Below are 20,044 nucleotides of genomic sequence, written 5' to 3'. Positions count from 1 at the left end.
TCTTACTGGATATCAGCTGGAGCTTGGACCAGATTAAGTCCCATCTCTTATTCTTTTTCCTTTGGTAAAATGTTGTTGAGTCTCTAATAGTCTGTCAAGAAGACTTGACTAATTTGATGGAGGTGAAGGCATGCGTATCTGGAATTTGCTCTTTTGCCATCAGATGGCTTCTACTGGTGGGGCAAGTGTGCATCAGCAGGCAATGCTTTTGCTGCTCTTTAATAAGCAGTTTATGCCCCATACTGAGAACTGAGGCCTGCCTCTGCGTGATTTCTTGTGCACACACATATGTGTATATATATGTATATATGGATGTTATAAAATAATATATAATACATTACTTTAAGTTTTCATCAGGTCTTAAGGCAAATCACCTGCCAGATTTTCAGGAGTGGATGGAAAGCTTTACAGATTCATATTTATGGCAACCATAAAAAAAAGGTTTTAAATATTCTTTTTTTTCCCTCCAAATTATTTCATTTTACTTTGTGATAATGTTAAATGAAAGTAGTTTACATAGGATGAATACAAGCCTAACTAATTTCTTTGGATATTAAGTAGGTTTATAAAGTGTGAGATTATGTTGTTCCTCCACCTCCTTTCAAATCTTGGCAGAAATGGAAAAGGAGAAGTTATGATGTTCTTTGTTAGATACCCCTATAGCTGCTGGGCACATTTTTTTACTTTGTAAATTACTGAAATAATGCAGCAGTTCTGGTGTAGCTGGTCCAACTGTTTTGACACCTGCTTTTCTGTTTTTTCTCTTTTAGAGAAAATGTTTTTGTTTCTGTTCTGTGTGTTCGGAGGATTCTACAGGGAAGGTTTTTTAGCTACAAAAAATGGCTTCCCTGCCTATTTCTTTTCTACAATTTTTCTTTAATTCTGTGGAGCTTGTCATAGAAAATGAAACCAGAGGTTTGAAATTTCATGTGCAGCCTATGCTTACAGTAAATAAGACTAAAGGAGAGTCAGTTGCCAGTGCTTTGCCTGTTTCTTCCTTTAACTGCAGGGACCTGCTCAGCAGGCATGCAGTCAGGAGGTGGTCTGGGGCTGAGGAGAACTCCCAGTCTAGACCACCAGTGCTCTGTCCTCACATCCAAGAGCTTCTCCAGAGTAATGCAAACTTCTGCTTCCTCTGTGACCTGTTAGGGCCGAGCAAAGCTGTTGGGGATAAAGTTTGCATTTTTCTCTTCTATTTGTATTATTTCTAGACAATGGACTTATTGCAGATTGAGAACTAAATACTGTACCAGTCAAAAGAACTCTTTTTGTTGACTGGTTGTCTACCATGTCTCCTTAGCATGTTGAGAGATCTCTTAAGGTTCCTGTCCAGTTTTTGGAGCGTCATACAACTTCCATAGAGGCATCTGCTGCTGACAGTGATTAGGAAAAAGAAATTAAGCTAAGTGGACTGAAGCCCCAATTCATGTGTCAGGCTTTTTTCCTTCAAAAAAATCCTTTCAATTTCAACAACACAAAGCTCTGCTACTGTTTCAGCCAGAATGCGACTTGAAAAGCTGTACCACAACCAACCAGATGCTCTTCTAAAGCTTATTTGTTGAAGAGATGTGGAAAGTTTAGAATATTGATGGCTTTGATGCCTAAACAAAATTTTGCACACCTTGAGGCTCACCAATCTGTAGCATATACAGAGCAATTAATGTAAGAAATTGCAAGCAATATTTTGTGCAAATTTCATCAGAAGATACTGCACTGAATGTTTAAGTGTGAAGGAACAAAGTTAAAGGTGTGAAAAATGTGGCGTGGTAGTAAGATCAAAGATATTTTCAAGTGGTTTAAAAAAAATAGATGAGAAGTTAAGCACGTCCTTATACAGTTTGCGGTTCTTTAAAATCAAAACCACAATGTGCAGAATACACTGTAAAAAACTCAGCTTCTATTGAAAGATCCTGGTGAGTACCTCTTACCTTGTGGATACATCAATTTCACGTTGACTAGTAGTATATATGCTTATATAGCCAGACACAATGTCAAGTCTTGTTATGAATGTAATTAATAAATGTACTGTGATTAGAAGAGGAAGAAAAAAAATACAGTTCCTTCTACTAAATAAAAAATAATCTTCATCAAGTCATATTTCTTTTTACGTTCAATTTTTTTTATTAGCCTGATGTAATATCAGAGAAAACAAGGGAATAAGATGCAAGTGCATGGCCAGCATAATACTTTTACTGGTTTTGTAATACAAACTGTATTATAACATTCAGCTGTAGCACATGCTGACAGTTTGAAGGTGGCCTTTGGCTGTGGGGAAAAAAAACCCCATTGTTGATTTTCTTGAGTGATTATGTTGAGTGGTCTTACAGCCTCTTGTTTAATACTCTTTTGATTGCAAGTGTGCTCTGAACTTAACCCGCACTGATGTGTCTATCAAACAGAATAACAAGAATAATAACAGCAAAACAAGTAGGTAGGGTGGTGTATGTGAGGAAGAAAAAAATGACTATCAGAATTTAGAATACATCCAGTATTGCTGTGTAGCTGCCAAGTTACTGCTGACATGTGAGGGTCTCCTAAATCCATGATTCCTCAGCCTTTGGTTTATGATTTGTGGCAGTCTCAGGGTCTTTGTTCCCGAGAGAGAGAAAAGATCTAAGCAAATAGGGGAAATGTAGATAAAAGTGAAAACTTCTTCCTGGAGCAAGAGACACAAGTCAGGGCTATGCCAGCTGCTTAACACTGGTTTCTGTCTGCATAGAGCTTCTTCCCACATGGTGATGAAGCACAACTACTCAGCAGTCCCTGCCAGGAACTAGTATCTGAGTTGTTAGTGCAGTGGATGCCTTGAAATAGGTCTAATAGTATTCCTTGGTGGGTGGAGAGGACCTAAAACATTGATGGCTATGATTCCTTTGTTTAATTGCCACACATCCAGTTAAGTCATGGTGACCTGAGATAATTGTGACCTTTCTGTTCAACAAGGCACTTAAAACAAAGAGGCCCACCAACTTGCATGACTTTTGTCACTGTTCTGTTTGGTCAGTTAATTTGGGGCCATTTTTTTAATTCATCAAAAACCTGAAACTTTGTTTTATGGTTCCTGGAGAATTTGGGAAACTTATGTTTTACCAAGAGACCTTAATAGAATAGGCCCTCACCTTTCCAATACAAGAACAATCTCCTTCCCAAGTCCATAGCAAAATGCAGATTAAAGCATGATACTGCAGTGTTCCTGTTGTAAAGTTTTGCCTGCATCCCACATTTCCAGTGTGGGCACATAATAGGGCAAATCCATCCCTTACGACAGATTACATGTCCCAGTCTCTATTTCTCCAAACTTCAGCCCAGTTTCAGAAAATAAAGTCTTAATGAGTTGCTGGTCCTTGTATTTGTGATGAGAACGTACCACGACAAGGGATGTTGAGAAAAGCTGTAATGAGAAACGAAGAATTAAGGGAGCTTGTGTAACTTAAGTCATTGTGCAGATACTCAGCAATACCTGCTGAGGCCTCATATACCACCCCATGTGTATAACAAAACATATCTGAACCAGTGTTGGGCCAATGAGACACGTGACAACATTAATTCAGTCATGAATCCTTTCCAATAGAAGCACAAAGGATGTGTGATTTTTGGATGTTGTTGAGAGGGAGATTTATGCTGTGTGCACCTTTTGGTGGAGCTGAGATGCAAGAGTGAAGCTGAGAGTTAACCGTGGAAAGGGATTTGTAGCACAGCTTTGTCTGAGAACCAAAAGGCAGATAGTTTCTCCAGGACTTCCCAAAGCAGTGACAGGAGGTGCTCACCTAACAAAAGTTAACTTGAAAAGCTCCTGGGCCAAGAAACAAAACTTGCACTTGTGTTGACTCAGCAGTACATTTGTTTAGTATTGATTTTTTTTAAGCCCATCAGCAGCTCTATCTGTTTCAGTGCTCAGTGAGGGAGACGAGGATGAAAAGGGCAGAAGGCAACCCTTGCCTTAGGATGCGTCAGCGGATAGCATAACAAAATACCTTCTTCGCGTGCAGAAATGGGCATTTAGCAATGTAGAATACATGTTTTTTCCTGAATTCTGCCCTGTGTTCAGGGGTGGGATACGGCACCCCAATGGTGTGAGTTGTTTGTAACTACTTACTCTTAATGCTGTAGTTTCTGATCATTTCATGACTTTGTCTTCCTAAGGTTCCTCTGAGGCAGAAAGATGTCTCTGTTTTTCCTTTTCCTGTTTTGTGATCTCCCTTCCATTGTCTTTATCTGTTTAATCAAATGTCCTAATCACAGCTTCCAATGATTTTTGATTGTTGACTCAGACATCTTAACAATTTTTTCTTTACATAGAACATCTCCAGTTTCTTCTAAACCTGGAAGAAAGCAGATTTCATCTGCTCTTTCACACTCTTTACCCTGTCTTGTGGATGCAAAATAAAAAATCATTCTGTTGCCCTCCTTTCAGCCATTCTCTCAGATTTCCTTCACCACCTTTCTTATCCCCACACTTACTATTCTCCTATTGACTTTGCCTCTTTCTTTTTGCATTGCAAGTTTTAGCCTCCTCTAACTTAAAAAGAAAAAAACCCAAACTTTCACCACATATGTGCAAATAGATTAATTAGCTCCAGTTGCTTCTCCAAATCTCACCTCATCTTCCTTTCATCTCTTAAGCTCTTTCTGTGTTAATCTCTGTCTGGTTGGTCTCTTCTAGTTCCAACCTAAATCTTCATTTCAAGTTACTTTTTGATACCTGGCAGAGCACAGAAACTGTCAGCCGTGAGGCCTGTGCTCATCTTTTTCCGTGCAGAGCTCAGGACTGATACTTCATCCTCATCATCCTTGTCTGATCAGCTCCTTTACTTTGCAAATCTGTAGTTCTTCCTTGTTTTCCCCATATTTCACCTCATTTCTAGATAGCACTGCCTAACACACACTGAATACTCGCTTCTATGTGGAGACATCACCTCTGCTGTGGAGCTGAGTCCTCCTGGACAGACTGGACCCTTAGCTTGTTTCTGACATCTTACTGTGGATCTCCAACCTTCATTTCCCGTTGAACATGGCTAAAACAATTTCTGTTCCACTAAGCTTTTCCTGCTGTCTCTCTTCTTGCTCACTGTAGACCATTTTTCCACCTCATCTGTCAGGGCTGTGCCTCAGAGCACTGGTCTCCATCTTGGCCTTTCCTTCCAGCATCAGTCTGGACATTGTCGTCCATTCCCTTGAATTCCCCCTGCACTTTGGCCTTGTCTCCATGAGAGTGTGTTTCTACCACACACTGTGGTGTGGAGTCAGGACAGGCAAAGAGAGAAGCATTTCTTGGTATGACTTTTTGCTGGAAATGATGTGTGCATGTGGATTAAATCAAACTTGCTTGGTAAAATCCTACACAGATAGGATTAAACTAATATGAGATTATTTAAGATCTCCTTGACATTTCCTCCACCTTTTTTTCCTGACTGGAATTATCTCCAAGCTATTTTGTCTTCTGTGCATAATGATTGTCTCTTAGGATCAGACAAGAGTATCCTGTATAAATGCTTTTCCTGCAAGTTCACACGTTGACAGCAGCTCAGCCATCCAGTTGGGACTGTATTGCAGTAGTCTGTATTTAATATTATGAACTGTCATTAATTCATTATAATTTTGCATTATATAAAACTGTGTGTCTGTTGAGAAAGGGAAGCACTGGTGCAACTGACATGGAACTCAGCTCCCAGCTCTAGGAGTACAATAGTATTAGTATATATATGAATATTAATATAATTACTATAATATTATTATAGTAATTATAATAATACATTAACACTGTATTCATATATTAATTGATATAATTAATATAATATTAATATATATTAGTATAATAATGTTATAAAGGTCTCACTTCAAGCAAACTAATTTTTTACCAAGCATCTGCCAGAGGTTGCTTCGCTGAGTGAAAACCAGCCGCTTGAGCTTCGGCGTGGTGGCTGCTGCAATGTGGAACTATTTATAGATCACTTCAAGTATTCAAAGGCTAAAGATGTTAATTAATCCTTGCAGATCCTTGTGTGGTATGTGTGTTTATAACTCCATCTTGTTAATGAAGGAACTGACCCAGAGAGGTAAGGTCATTTGGCAAAGGCTATTCTGTACTAAATGAGAAACCAAGCCAGTGTTAGAACTCTAGAGCCCTTGGCTTCCAGTTAGGGGAAATAGGTGCCTGTATGCCACGAAACTAAACTATGTCAGTGCTTGCACCCCCCCAGACTGGGATGCAAGTTAGATATTTAAGAGAGAGGAAGGCAATTGTGCCACAAACTATTGCAGACCGTGCTGGCTTAGCAATAAGGGGATGCTTCATTTTCACATCGCCAGTTGAAAAAATAAAATCTGGTGGTTTTACTATGCTTTTTTTTTTTTTTTTTTAATTTAAGTCTGTATGACTGATCTACAATGTGTGAATTTGTTTTTCAGCCCTGTGCAGACTGTTAGAAACTGAAGCCTGGGTATCTGGATTATACTTTCCTTCTGAATTTACAATAAACCCTGAGACTTTACCTGTGACATAAAGCTGCAAGATGATGATAATCTCTATGCAAGACATATGGGTCTTAATGAATGACTTAATTATTTTGTAAATTCATTTGTAATTTACAGTTCATGCATTTTTGGTTTTGTTGTTTTTGCAATAGCTTCGCAGCATTATATAGCAATCAAATGTAAGGGTGGTAATCTTTACCATTATTTCTCAAAACTTCATTGAATCCAGGGGCAGATTTTGTCTAAGAACTGCAAAAGTCAGGACATTTAAGCAGTCATTTAAAGCATGTAATACTTTGAAGTTATTTTATTTCACAAAATATATGATTCACAATGAAGAAAGTATATTCTTTTCCAAACTAGGTGAATTATGGAATAATCTAGTTACCCCACACAGAGGGTCCAAGCCAATCATGCAGTACTAGGCTTTGCTAGTTTACTACAAAACTGGATGACAATTTAGTAATTTGATGCCTTTATTTAAAATGTGGAGGTAGTGTGTTAAATTTGTTATTCTAGGCCTTGGCTGTTACAATAAAAATTTGACATTTCAGGTTCGGTTCTTTTAAGTTCCTTTTATAATTTATTGAATAGAAGACTTGGAAATAACAAGACGTGTTGGTTAAGTCCTGGGAGCCAGGCTCAGAAAGATGGGTGCCTCAGGCTGCCCTGTACCAGAGCTTCAATCAAGGCACCCCTTGCTGAGGCTCTCTGTTTCCTTGCTCTATGAAATGATCAGGACTACACTGACCTCTGCTGTCTATTGCCTTTGTGGTCTGATGGGTAAAGCTGCTGTGTACAGACTACCAGGTCGTATTAAAAATATGTGTGGGGCCCCTAATAACCATATTTGGTTTTTAATAGCACCTACAAGCTGCCTCGAGTGACTGAATGTAGAAGTCTCTTTTCTAATGAACAAACACCTTTTACTAGAAGGGCTACTACTTACAGATTACTTTTCAAAAGCTTGTAGAGGGAATCAGTTTCTCTGTTCACTGCAGATCCCAGTGCACTAAAGCTGAATACATGCACTGTATAGAGCAGTGTAATGACCCCTTAAAAAATACATGAGGTCCAGTACAGTCTTATTGGCCCCAAGTTAGACTTTTCACTGACAGACTACCTAGTCTTGCTAATTTCTTACTTTGTCACTTAAAACTGGTCTAGTTGTATCTTAATTTTTCATACTAAAGTATCTCCAAATACTTCATTTAATGGACTTGTATAATAAAGGTTGGCCAAAGGACATGCTGAAAAGTGAACTGACTGAAATTAGTATTTTGGCAAGCCCTCCTCAGGCTGATATCCAGGCTGCCTGCCATTCTAGCTGTGATCAGGCTTACTGTCCATAGATGTCCTGGACATGAGAGAAAGGTGGGCATTGGGGTGGCCCTGATCAAGAAAGACTGAACTTCTAGACTTAGAAACTCAGGCAAAAAGAATGAGCAGGCTAAGCTGTTCAAAAAGTCTCTTCTGCCTTTTTGTTCCTTCTTCATAGAAAGAATCACCAGGATAGCTCAGTGTGTCAGTCCTATGAATACATACGGGTGTTTTGCAGAGAGGTTTTCAAAGTGGAAATACTACGTGTTAAGTTTATTGTAATTTAACTTTAAAGTGGATATTTGAGTTGATCCTCTTTGAGTTGAGTTTTTACTGAAAAATGTATCTGGATTGATAATGTGAAAAAAGCCAGCGCAATAAACAAACTGCCAAACATCCCTTTTCCCCTGAAACCAGAGAGAAACAGAAGCTTTGTGACTGGACAATAATCTTCTCTAAGTATTTTGTATTCTGTTTGCATCAATACAAGGGCAGCATGGAGCGTTATTCCTTAACAGCTACCATGCTGCAAACTACACAGTGTCTCAGCCACTTGTTGTGGGGTTCCCCACAGTGTGACTCCTCTCTAGAGCCAATGTCACTAGCACCAGGAGAATTTTGATGAAAAATTGTGAACTGTGTAGCCCTGCCTTAGTCTTCGGACTCCAATAAATGAAAAATATCCCTGTAAGTTGTATAACCCTAAACAAAGTCATCAGACTAATCCTACTACATTACTTTGTAACTGTACTTTCAAAAGGATGGTTTTAAATCTGAAGACAAGTAGCAGAAGTAATAGTGTATTTCTTAAGACTGTTTGCTTAAAAGGATCATATCATTAGCCTCCTCAAAGGTCAGAGAGCATTGTTCCTGCAGAACAATGCAGGAAAATGCCGAAGCACAGAGCACCTTCTGACAATGCTCTTTACAGCATCTATTGTTGAGTTTCAGTTTTATTTTGGAAAGTTAGGACACATTTTCTTTTTAGCCAGGACTTTGTTAATAGATTTTGAACTTAACAAATGAACATAGAAAAAAGAATTGTTTTGACAAAGAGGAGGAAACAAAGTGGTATAAATTGCATTTCAATTCCTTTCACATTACAATACTCAAATATATTTAGAGTTGGTTTGTTCATTTGTTTTCCAGAAACTGTCGTATATAAAGGAAGCAATGGGCAGGTGAGTATCTGTGTTTGCCTTGCATTTTATTGTCTCTGGAGATAACAGCGGGGCTGAGTGGTGACATTTTGTAACCATTTCTCTCTTTTTCTTGTCAGCTCCTGCACTGATTGGTCATGTGGGTAAGTAATTTTCCCTTTTTAAAGGCTCCTGATCTGTCCTTTCTCCAGTTCTTGCTGCTGCTGGAGTTGACTTGTGCCCTGAAGATGAACAAAATTCACCTTTGTGCAAAAGAGCACATAGAAAAGTGTGGTAGAGCAATCCTGTGGTTCTCACATGTGCACGTCTCGCAGGCTGTCCTGGCATGCTTGACATGCTCAAAATATCTCAGCCAATCTGGGGCTTGTACTTTTGCTTAAGTATGTCATCACCTTGTTGGCCGTCGGGCAAAGATGCAGGCTATTTACCTGAAGAGATTTAGTGGGGGAAATCTATTTTGGGAAAGAGATGTGTCCATAGTTACTTGTGCTAGTGTTCTGGTTATCCTGCAAACCTTTTCCAAGGGCTTTAAGGTGATCCTGGTCATCATTAGAACAAGCAGGAAAGTGGAATGTTTCTGAAATACTTTTTAAATATACTTTTGAGAGATGTGGTCTAAAGACCAGTTACAATAGAACTGGCTGCTTGGGCTCCTCACGCTTTTTTCAGGGCAATAAAAGTGAAAACAAGTCTGAATTGTGGTGGGTTTGTTTGTTTGTTTGTTTGGGTTTTTTTTAACCGAAGCAAACCTGAACTTGATCTGTTATTTTTGTATATTTTTTGAATGGAAAGAAAACCCAGTTCAAATTATTATTACTCTGTTCCAACTCAGAGCTCAATCCACGCTGTTATTTTTAGAGCAATTCAGACCCAAACAACCTAGTTGTGAACCCATCTGAAAAACTGGCAGGTTCAAGTCCCTGCTTTACAGGCCAGATGAAGCTGTGATGAGTAAGAGTAATTCACTTACTGGGAAGAGCAATTGCTTAACAGACTTCAAAAAAGCCTCAATGTCCTAAATGAATTATCCTGATAATGATTTCTTAACCACAACATTATATGTTAAAATTAATAACCTATGATGATGAGGGCAAAATAATTCCTAAGAGATTGATTTCTCTTTAGCCTGTTGAGCTCAACACTCTTCTGACATGAGCACTCCCCAGGGCCTCCAGGTCAACTGAGTAGTGTACATCTGTTCAGAACTTTCTCTGTTGAGAGTGCAACACTGACCAAACTTTTATATGCTTTTGTTTTCAAAGAGAAAATAAATTTAAAAAATAATCTTGTCCTTGTAAACTTTGAGGGTGCAATTCTTTCTCATGAGCATCAGTCATTCTCTAAACTGGCTCTTTACGTTAATGGAACCACATCTTATTTATCAGAAAATGTGAATTCAGTGATACAGTTGTCTCAGTTCAAATGTTGAAGACTCTGAAAAAAAATTAATCTTTCTGAATAAGTTTGAGTTTGAAAACCTGTTGTATCTCTTCATGTGATCATTCAGGATATCTAGTAAATGTGGAGATGCGTGAGAGGAATTGGAGTCAACGAAATTAATCTAGTGTCATCACATGCATTGGGCTACACAAGCTGACAATGGGAAAGCCCAGCATTCCATTGAAAGCTGGATCGGTGTGATTAATGTTGTACTTGTACAAAAGCCAACCTATCAAGTGCTTTGTGACAGGCATTAAAGGAGCTCCAGTTGACAAATGGCAAGCTTTACCCAACTCAATCCATTGTGGGGCTATCTTGCATCTCTCTCAAAAATACACTGCTCTTATCCCAGTATATATTACTTCAGATTGTTCATAGCTTTAGGATGGGATCTTTGTTATTGCAGTCAGTTTAAACTTTGGTTTTGCAATATCTTTTTCTCTAAAAATTTTTGTTTGTCTTGTGCTTGGCTATGATAGCATTTTATAGCATAAAGAGAGTGATACAGGAGATATAAACAGATTTGCTCTGGATAATGGAGTGTCAGGAAGAAATTAATATAAATTATTTTGGTAATATTAAAACCCACAAACCTTATTCTAAGAATGTTCTGGGTATCTTAGAACATTCCTGGTTTAAGATGGGAAGTTTGTAAGCCAGGGCCATGTGAAAACAAAGCCATGATTGGCTGCCATGGCTATAAGATGTCTCATCTAACTTCAGAGGTCTTCCATCAAAAGGAGTGAGTGAGCCATCTCAGTATTGCCAACAGCGAACGTTGTTTTTTTCCTGCCAAAAATATGTTAGACCTCCCAGTACACACCAGAATAAAATGAAGACCTTTTAAAAATGTTCTGTAAGAAGTCAAAGTACTGTACCCAGGATCACCCCCAGTCTTTAAGTCACAGTGTGGGAAATAGAGCATCAGGTCCCTCCTGCACAGGAGGAGATATTAGTGCCACTCAGCCATCTCCTGGGCAGGGCTGTTGTCACCTGCTGATGCATGTGTGCAGAGTGAGGCTGGTCCAGTGCAGGGCAATGCTGTGCCTTGAGCCCAACTGTCTTGCCACCCAGCTGTGTCAGAACAGGGAATGACCTGGCCTCATGTCTTAAGGGACGGAAGGACTATCCTAAGGCACCAGCTTCAGATATATAGCTGAGATGTTCAGGTGAGGCTCCCACATTGCTAGGGAAGGACCAGCTTCTCCAGAGGATGCCTGGAAGCAGAGGCCTGACAGAGGTGCTCTGGCTTGTCCTCTGAGGAGCTCCAGTTTCTCTGATGGGTGTGTAGAAGCAGTCATTTTAGTCTGGAGACCTAGCATTAGGCATATTTCTCAGTCTGCTTTTCCACTGATAAGAACAAAGGAAATTTTGCAGTAGGTTCATTTTCTAGAACATAGCCCAGGCAACAAGAAACTAGAAGCTAGAAGAGTGTTTTCTTTTTATGAGCTTTAACTTATTTTTTTTCTTTTTTCTTTTTTTTTTTCTTTTTTCTCTGTCAAACAATTGTTTCTGTGAAATGGTTTCCTAATTTGGGGCTTATGTGGAACATAAGACAGGCTCTTGATGTCTGTTTGTCATTTTAACTACGCTGCCTTTCTAGATTAAAGCAGAACTGTGCCGAAAGCTATAAACAGTTGTAGAATTGAAGCTGTGATTTAGGTAATTTAGTGTATGTCATATAATCCCACATAGATGTCAGTACTGTGTCTCTATCTAGCTGGAAAATGCTAGCATAGTTTTAGTGTAGCCTACAGAAAGATGTCTTGTACTTGTGTAATTTACTTCCCAGAATAACTCACAATCCGGCATTACTGACAATTACGTAACAGCAGGATGAAAGTTTGTTCCCGTAAGGCTGGTGCACGCATTCACGTATGTCAAATGCTCAGCCAGCCTGGCCTTTTAAGAAACTGGGAGATTAACCTAGAGTACCACTGAGGAGGAAACCTCAAAGGAAAAGTAATAGATGGGACATAAAGCAGACATGTATGGAGCAGCCCAGTGGACATTGTGGAGTTTTGCTCCAGTTGGAAGTGTGGGAGCACTACATCACTAAAGACTTCTAACAATTGCTTTGTTCAGGAGGTTATTGGGGCTTTGCATAGCGATTTTTGCTCTCTTAGTTTTGATGTATGTCTTGTGACAACAGGACTGCCGTTTTGTCTAATGCATAGGGGGTCAAAAGCCAGATCTTGAGAATCAACTGAAGGCAAAGGAGTAGCATCAAACTGTTGCCATAGAAAACTAGAGCTTTTATGTCAGAGCCTTGCTTGAGTGCTGTATGCACAATAACATACTGAAGAAAAGATAAAGGAGTGTGGGGTAGTTGAAAAGGCTTAAGATAATGCACTGCTTTTCCACTTTTTTCAGATGTGGCTGTTAATGTCAAATTAAATTAACCGAAGCACATGTTCTTTCTGACTGGTACTTGCTGATTCTGGACACACTGAAATTAATCACAGTAAATCATGTCTGGACTTCCTTTGTTCTCTCCATGTTCTCTGCTTTGAAATACACTAGCCAGTTGAGGATCCATATTTCATCAGTGGTGGCAGCAATGATTGATGAAGTTATCAACTCAAATTTTGTACCCTTTATCTAAATGTGCTTCACTGAAAGAGAGTTTGCTTTCCGTGCTGGGATCATTTCAACAGTTCAGCAGTTCTGCCTGCAGTGAAGAAGAAACATACATGAGCTCCCTTACTGTGTCTGCATGTGGACTTGGCAACGATATTGCCCATTTCAGAAATTTTTGAGCATCTGCACAGCTTTACCCCATGTGAAGGGTTCCACACTGTTTGTCTTCAGTTGTGTATTTTCTTTTGTGCTCCCTACTATCAGGTAGCAAATACAAAAGATTTGTCCTGCTTGACTTAAAACAAAAAAAAAAGGTCAACATTTAAAAAATACTTAAATAAAAATGAAGGTAAATGCAAGTACAGTTTAAAGGAAATGAATCTAAATACAAGGCTCAGTCTTGCATTCTGCACTTGCATAAAAATATTTCTGAATTCGCATACTTACTTCAGAGTTATGTGATTAAAATATATGAAAAGGAGAAAATCAGACCATAAAATAATTTTCTCCTTTTGTCTTCAATATAGCCATTGAAATAAAAATGTTTAAGAAAAATAAATGATTGACACAGCAAATTAGACTGTCGGACATTCGATTTGATAAACAATACCAGTCATTGATAAACTGATGGATGCCTGGTACATGTAGTACAAATTTGAAGATGTCACCCTCCTCAACAATAGAAGTGAGTTTGTGTTAAACCCTGAAGAATAATGTAGGGAAAAATGTAACTTATACCTTTATAAAATTTCATGGGGGTGTGATGGTGTCACTGCCCCATTTAGACAGGCCCAGAGTAGCATTTCTCCATAATAACACAGTATGGCTGCACATAAAGAACTTGCATAGGCTCTATGGTTGCCTGTGAGTCAATAGGACTCTGTATGTGCTTTGGTGGACTGGAACCTATCGAGTCTTTTCCTGACACAACTGATGTCACACAGAAGTATATACCATGGGGTTTGAAAAAGGGGAATATAGGCTGTATTTGTGAGTTGTGTTTGCTGTATTAGTATGTATAGGCTGTCCATAAGCACTGTTTGCTTCAGATCAACTTCTGAGGCCCTTATGGGTCTTGTCTCACACCTGCCTGGATACTGGTGTCTAACAGAGCTGCATGATCTGAAACTGGTTGTTTCTGCCCAGGAAACACGGTGCAGTGTTGTTCGTTCTGCTGTTTAGACATCTGCTGGTGTATATTCCTTCCTGCCTCTCCATACATATGTGTATGTTTTTATATTTTGCTTACTGCTCAGCCAAGGTGGTCCAGGGCATCATTCTTGCAGGTAGGACAACAGAAATTACATTTAATATGTATGTGTCTCAAATTCTCATGCTGGAATGTAGTTCTCTCACTTGGAGTGGCTTGCTTGTGTAGGTATAATTATAGATAAAGCCTGGGCCCTGGATTAATCCTGGGCCAAAAAAAATCCCTTATATCTTAAATGGTGTGACTGAAAGGGAATTTGAATCTATGTTTACCTTGAAGAGCAGTGTGTACAGGCAAATCAGTATATGCATTGTGTGCAATTTGAGTGACTTCCTCAGAGATACCTAGTACTATTGCTACTTTTTAAGGAGATAATAAAGTGAAAAAATGAAAAATTAAAATGTTAATGGGAAGTAGAAGGCAAAAAGAAACAAAGCAAAATTCACTGTTCTGGTAAAGCAATGAAAAGTAAGGTTGTGTATAAAGCGAAGTTCATTAGCACATTTTCTTAAAACAGGATTTTTATCCTCCTGAGAAAAAGTGATAACTGTTAGTTTGACCAAATTCAGTACCTGGCTGGTCTTGCTTGGTTAGATTCATTAGGATTTTACTAGATGTTATTTAAGCCTTTGGCTTTTAATTTTCAGCCAGCTGTGAGCTGGAATTTTGTCAGAAAATTGCTTAGCTCTTGGGGCCTTGTATTTAAAGGCCCCTCAGTGCCAGTAAGAATATATTACCTGGCCTTGACAAAGAGCATGGCTTGCTGCTGCTTAAGGTGATAGCTTTGCTATGTTGTAAGTAAATGACAGTGGCCTTATTCTCACCTTGCTTTTCAGCACTCCCAGAGTTGCTTGTCTGTGGTTGCCACTACATGGCTAACCTGGAGTCTAGGCTGATGATACTAACCATGCACTGCTCACTCGAGTTGGGGACTGAGTGCTCTGGGACCTTAGAACTCGGAGAATTTTATTTTAATATGTCTATAATTTGGAAGGAGTACTCTAGACAGCTAATTTTAGGCTTTTCCATTTGCAAACTTCTGCTCTTTTGAAAGTGTAATTTACACTATCGCGTTCTCTTTGGTTTTTCTTGTCTACTTTGATAATTTTTCCTTTAAAACCTCAAGAAACTTAATTGAAATTGATCTTGTGGGTACATTGGCAAACACAGCTGTACCTGGCCAGGGCTGCCCCGTGTTGTGCACAGCCGATTCCAGCCCACCCACCACAGAGACCAGCTGAGCCCCGGAGCCATGGTGGTGGCACCTCAGGGAAAGCCTGTGTAAGAAAGTGCAAAACACTGCCCAGGGAAAGGAGGAGGGAACAAAAAGAATGAGAAATGGTGCCATAGGGAACACCAAGGTGAAAGAGGGAGGAGGAGGCAGCGCTCCATGGTGGAGCAGGTATTCCCTGCAGCCCAGGGAGGACTCATGCTGGGGAAATGGGGCTGTTTAGCCTGGAGGAGACTGAGGGGAGACCTTGTTGTCCACAACTACCTGAAAGGAGGTTGTAGCATGGAGGGTATTGGTCTCTTCTCCCAAGTAGCAAGTAATAGGACAAGAAGAAATGGCCCCAAGTTGCACCAGGGGAGGTTTAGATTGGATATTAGGAAAAAATTATTCATGGAAAGGGTTGTCAGGCATTGGAACAGGCTGCCTAGGGAAGGAGTGGAGTCACAATCCAAGAAGGTGTTTAGAAGGTGCATAGATGAGGTTCTTAGAGACATGGTTTAGAGCCAGAGTTAAGTTATGGTTGGACTCAATGATATTGAGGGTATCTTCCAAGCAAAACGATTCTATAATTCTGTGATTCTGTTTCCTGAGGGAACTGCTACCCCTGGAGAGCCCAGACTGGGTAAAGGAGACAGGAGTGAAGTTGAGCCTGAGAAAGGGTGGAGAATATGTGGTGTTTAAATCTTTATCTTTTTCCCACTACCCAAACCTATTTAAATATGCAAGAAATTAATTTTCCCTAAGATGAGCCTGTTTCACCTGTGGACAAAATTAGAAAGCGATCTTCTATTTTTACCTTGACTCAGTAGCTTTTTCATCTCATTTTCTCCTGTCTCATAGAGAAGGGTGAGTGAGAGCGCAGCTGGGTGGGCCAGGGCTAACCCACCACAGAACTGGGTGCTCAGTTCAGTTGCTCACGTCGTCATTTAGGTCCTTTAGAGATGCCCTAAGTTGCAGCACACGTTTGCAGTAGGCTGGCAGATGTGACACGGGATCTGTGGGCCACTGGTGCCTTCTGGGGCAGCAGCTGGACTCCCCTTGAGGTGTACTGGGCACCGACCTCTGGGCTGGATCGAGTACTGGGAGTCTTGAGTTAAGCTCAGAGCATAATTTATTCCACCATAGCAAGTCGTGTTTCTTACTGTCCCCTTCTAAAGAAAAGGGGATTGATACAACACTCAGCTGATATTTATAGATGGGTTTGAGCACTGCAGCTGAACAGAACATTACAAATCCTGCAGCAGATTTGTATCACTGCACATCCCTTCACCTTTGTTTTTGTTCTGACCCTAGTTATGCTAACAGTTTGTAATATGTAAAAGCCCAAATTGTTTCATCTCTCCTGAAAACAAGGATCTTATTTGCTTCTGCATGTACCATCATTAAATATGATGTACTAATATGCTTTTTTTACTGATGCTGTAAATTTGTAATGCTCTGGTATAGATGTAATCTAATGCCTATTGAAATTGGTAAGAGTAATGCATGCTTGGAGTTAAGTGGATTTAATTGGAAAAAATTTAATCTGAACAGCTAATAATTAAATAATAGTTATTATTTCAGTTCTAAGATTGTAAACAAATAAGAAAACTAACTCCCTCTAAAATATAACCAGCATTCTTGAGAAAGTCTAAATCCTTTTGATGTGTTGAGGTGTTTTGTGTGGTGTGTTGTTTTTTTAGCAGAAAGAAGTTGGTGGTTTTTGAATGAGTTACTCGTGACTTTTTATATGTGTGATGGCAATGACAGAGAGGATAAGAGAGCGTATCTTGTCTAAATCATACTTGCCAGCAGAATTTGGCTTTCCAGTCTTGGAAATCATTCTAAGATTTACTGAGGTTGTCAAAGAATTGGTAGAGAGTTACCTTGTGCTGTGCTGGCTGAAAACAGGTACCAGTGTCCACGAGATGGAAGCAGACACAAATAACTGTACATTTCAAAGCTTGGATAGAGCTCATTGGCTTTAGTTGTTCAAGAAAATACACAAAGGTGCTGTTTAAACTCTTGAATAAGTTTTTTCTGCTTTGTTCATCTGGAGGTCATTTTATTTTTCATTAATGTTTTATGATAGTTGTGTAGATCTCACCTTGTCAGTTTAACAGTCCCTGAACTTACTATATTTTGGTATAGTTAACCATTATGCACAGGGCTAGCCTGGGCCTCCTGGGAAAGGATGGGTGAAGAGATTCTTGACTTAAATAGAAAAATACATCAGGTTTGTCTTCAGGTCTGTTTATTGGCAAGTGTTGTGGTCTCAGAGAGGCAGGGGGAGTAATAGAGTTTGAGATGCTAACTCAGTAAAACGCTCATATGTTTGATCATATGCTTGTCCCCTGGGAACTTTGGATCTGGTTGTCTGACTGGAGCTGGAGGCCTTTGGGGTTTTTTCTGAGTGATACAGAGACTAATTATACATCCTGAAGGAGACAAAATATCCATCAACTTGGACTGGTGTTTTGCTTGAGGACAGACTGCAAGACCAATAATCTAGTATGTGAATCAAAAATGAAACCTGTCAAGCCTAGGAACCATGGCTAACAGAGTATCAGTGCTTGTATATCCTACAGTGAAGATTCCTTGCTGCAATGCTTATTTTATGACTCAAGTATGACCACCAATAAAAAAGGAGTTCCTTTAGAAGTGAGAGAAATATCTCAATGCAATGAACTTCAATGATTTTCTGAAGTCTGAAGTTCAGTTTCTCTCTAGCACTTCAATTTCTGATCTTATAGATTGGGCTGTGTATATTAAAAATATGACGAACCTGAAAAAACATTTTTTTCTTCGTTCAAGAAAGACTTGTTTCTGTCAGAGCATGTCTCTCACTCTCAGTAACTTGACAGTTGCTCAGGGCTTACAGAATTGTCCCCAAGGAGACTGAGTTTGCCATAAGAGCCATGTCAAAGCTGTTGGTTTTTCTTCAGGCTGACAGTCTTCATCTGATTTTTATCTGAAATGTTTTGCATATTTGGTGTAGAGTTGTTTTATGTGTGTGTGAAGGCAGTAATTGGATTTGGAAACTGATGCCTTTCCAAATAAGCAGAGTAAAAGTCATGATGGAAAGAACCCATCATTTTGCAGTGATTTCAGTAGTTATGTTTTAGCGCGCTGGAGAGTATTTTAAAAAACTTGGCATTTGATAGAGTGTTACAGGTTATCTTTGTATCTCTGTATCTTTGTATCTCTGGTCTTCGCATTTGCTTCCTTTACAGAACTGCTAGAAAGCAAAATGTGGCTTTGGGTGGGACTCCAAGTCACTTGGAATATAAGGAGGTCAACAACCTGGAGAGGCACACGATGTGTTTTTTGATGCAAGTGACCCATTATACAAATTGCAAAAGATAACTGAAATATTGCGAAGCCTAATTTTATGGTGTTACCAGCAAAGTAGTACCATGACAAATTTCTTCTGCAAACATGCTTTTTGGTGTGGCAGCAGACCACAGATAAATAAAAACCTAATAAATCTATTTCACCATGTCCAACTCAAATTTCTGATTTTATTTTTATTTAGCAGTGGTGGGACTCCAACTCCAGCTTTCGATGCTGATGTTACCACACTGAGAGGTCAGTTTTCATCTAACTCCTGTCAAGGCTGGTTCTGAATTACTAGAAAATTAAGAAATTTGATTTGAGGTTTCGATTTGAGGAAAAAAAAAGTGAATTTTTGCATCTCAAATAATGCTGTTTGGGATCTAGAGATCACGTTATATGCTGACATTATTTTGTTATTGTATGAATAGTGAAAATGCTACTTGAAAAGTTAGTTCTGTGCACTTTTTACAGCACTTAAAATTCCAAAAAGTACATCTGCTTAGACAGAACATTAGCATTTTATTCTGATTAGTGTATTTGATACTTTTCCTCAGGCTCTTCAGGTGCTTCCTGTGTTGTTTCTGTCATGATTATGGCAACAGGAATACAATTTTACTGTTAGTTTATGCTTGCTGCACTGCTTCTGTGTGTATCTACATGTACCTGGATATAAAGCAAACAAACAAATCCAAACAAAATAATACTGCTCTCTTTCAAACTCAGATGCAGCTGCCAATGTTCCTCCCCCTCATGAGATCTCTGTTGAGAGTCCTGTGGGTGGTACTGTCCATGAGATTGAAGATGCAGACACTACTGTGAGTGTTTTTTTGGTCTTTTGTTATTTTGTTTCTTAATTTTGGTCAGCATACTGTTGACTTTCCTCAATAATATTGTTTGTGGTCATTTGCATTTCCTAGTACTTGCAGTTTTTTGTTAGCACAATGTGTTAGCACAAATTAAGATGATTTCATAAAAACAGGGTGTGAACTTGAGAAAGTTTTAAAATACATTCCTGGGTAGGTATTTTTTCATTTGCAGAGGCTTTGCAATGCTGCTTCTCCCCCAGTGAGAGATCAGACCAGTTGAGCTATCAGGTGAGGATTTTGCTAGTGGCATGGGACCAGACAGGGAACACCTAGGGCCTTTGGAAGCTCCAAGAAGCATGTGGAGCATTACTGTTCCTATGGAAATCCAAGACACCTTAAAGTGCTGTAGCAGTCGTTTTGAGGGTCCATGTGGTATAACAGTATAGGACAGCAGAGAGGTGGCCTAGATAGCCTTGAAGATTCCTTCCAATTCTCTGCTCCTTTCTCT

General features: G+C 39.3%; 1 protein-coding gene across 1 annotated transcript in view; it reads left to right on the top strand.

Moving 5' to 3' along the window:
* Positions 1 to 20,044, top strand: part of IMPG2 (interphotoreceptor matrix proteoglycan 2) — a gene marked incomplete at its 3' end in the record, with an annotated part of 58,865 nt that overhangs the window by 15,699 nt on the left and 23,122 nt on the right. The window contains exons 4-7 of the mRNA XM_080359207.1: positions 8,944 to 8,975; positions 9,074 to 9,097; positions 18,933 to 18,982; positions 19,454 to 19,545. Coding sequence (XP_080215333.1) covers positions 8,944 to 8,975; positions 9,074 to 9,097; positions 18,933 to 18,982; positions 19,454 to 19,545 — 198 coding nt within the window. The remainder of the gene's footprint in view (positions 1 to 8,943; positions 8,976 to 9,073; positions 9,098 to 18,932; positions 18,983 to 19,453; positions 19,546 to 20,044) is intronic.

Source organism: Nesoenas mayeri (assembly GCF_963082525.1).
Source record: "Nesoenas mayeri genome assembly, chromosome: 1".
NCBI lineage: Eukaryota > Metazoa > Chordata > Aves > Columbiformes > Columbidae > Nesoenas > Nesoenas mayeri.
The sequence above is the reverse complement of the archived record's forward strand: the minus strand, read 5'-3'. Positions and strand labels throughout refer to the sequence as shown.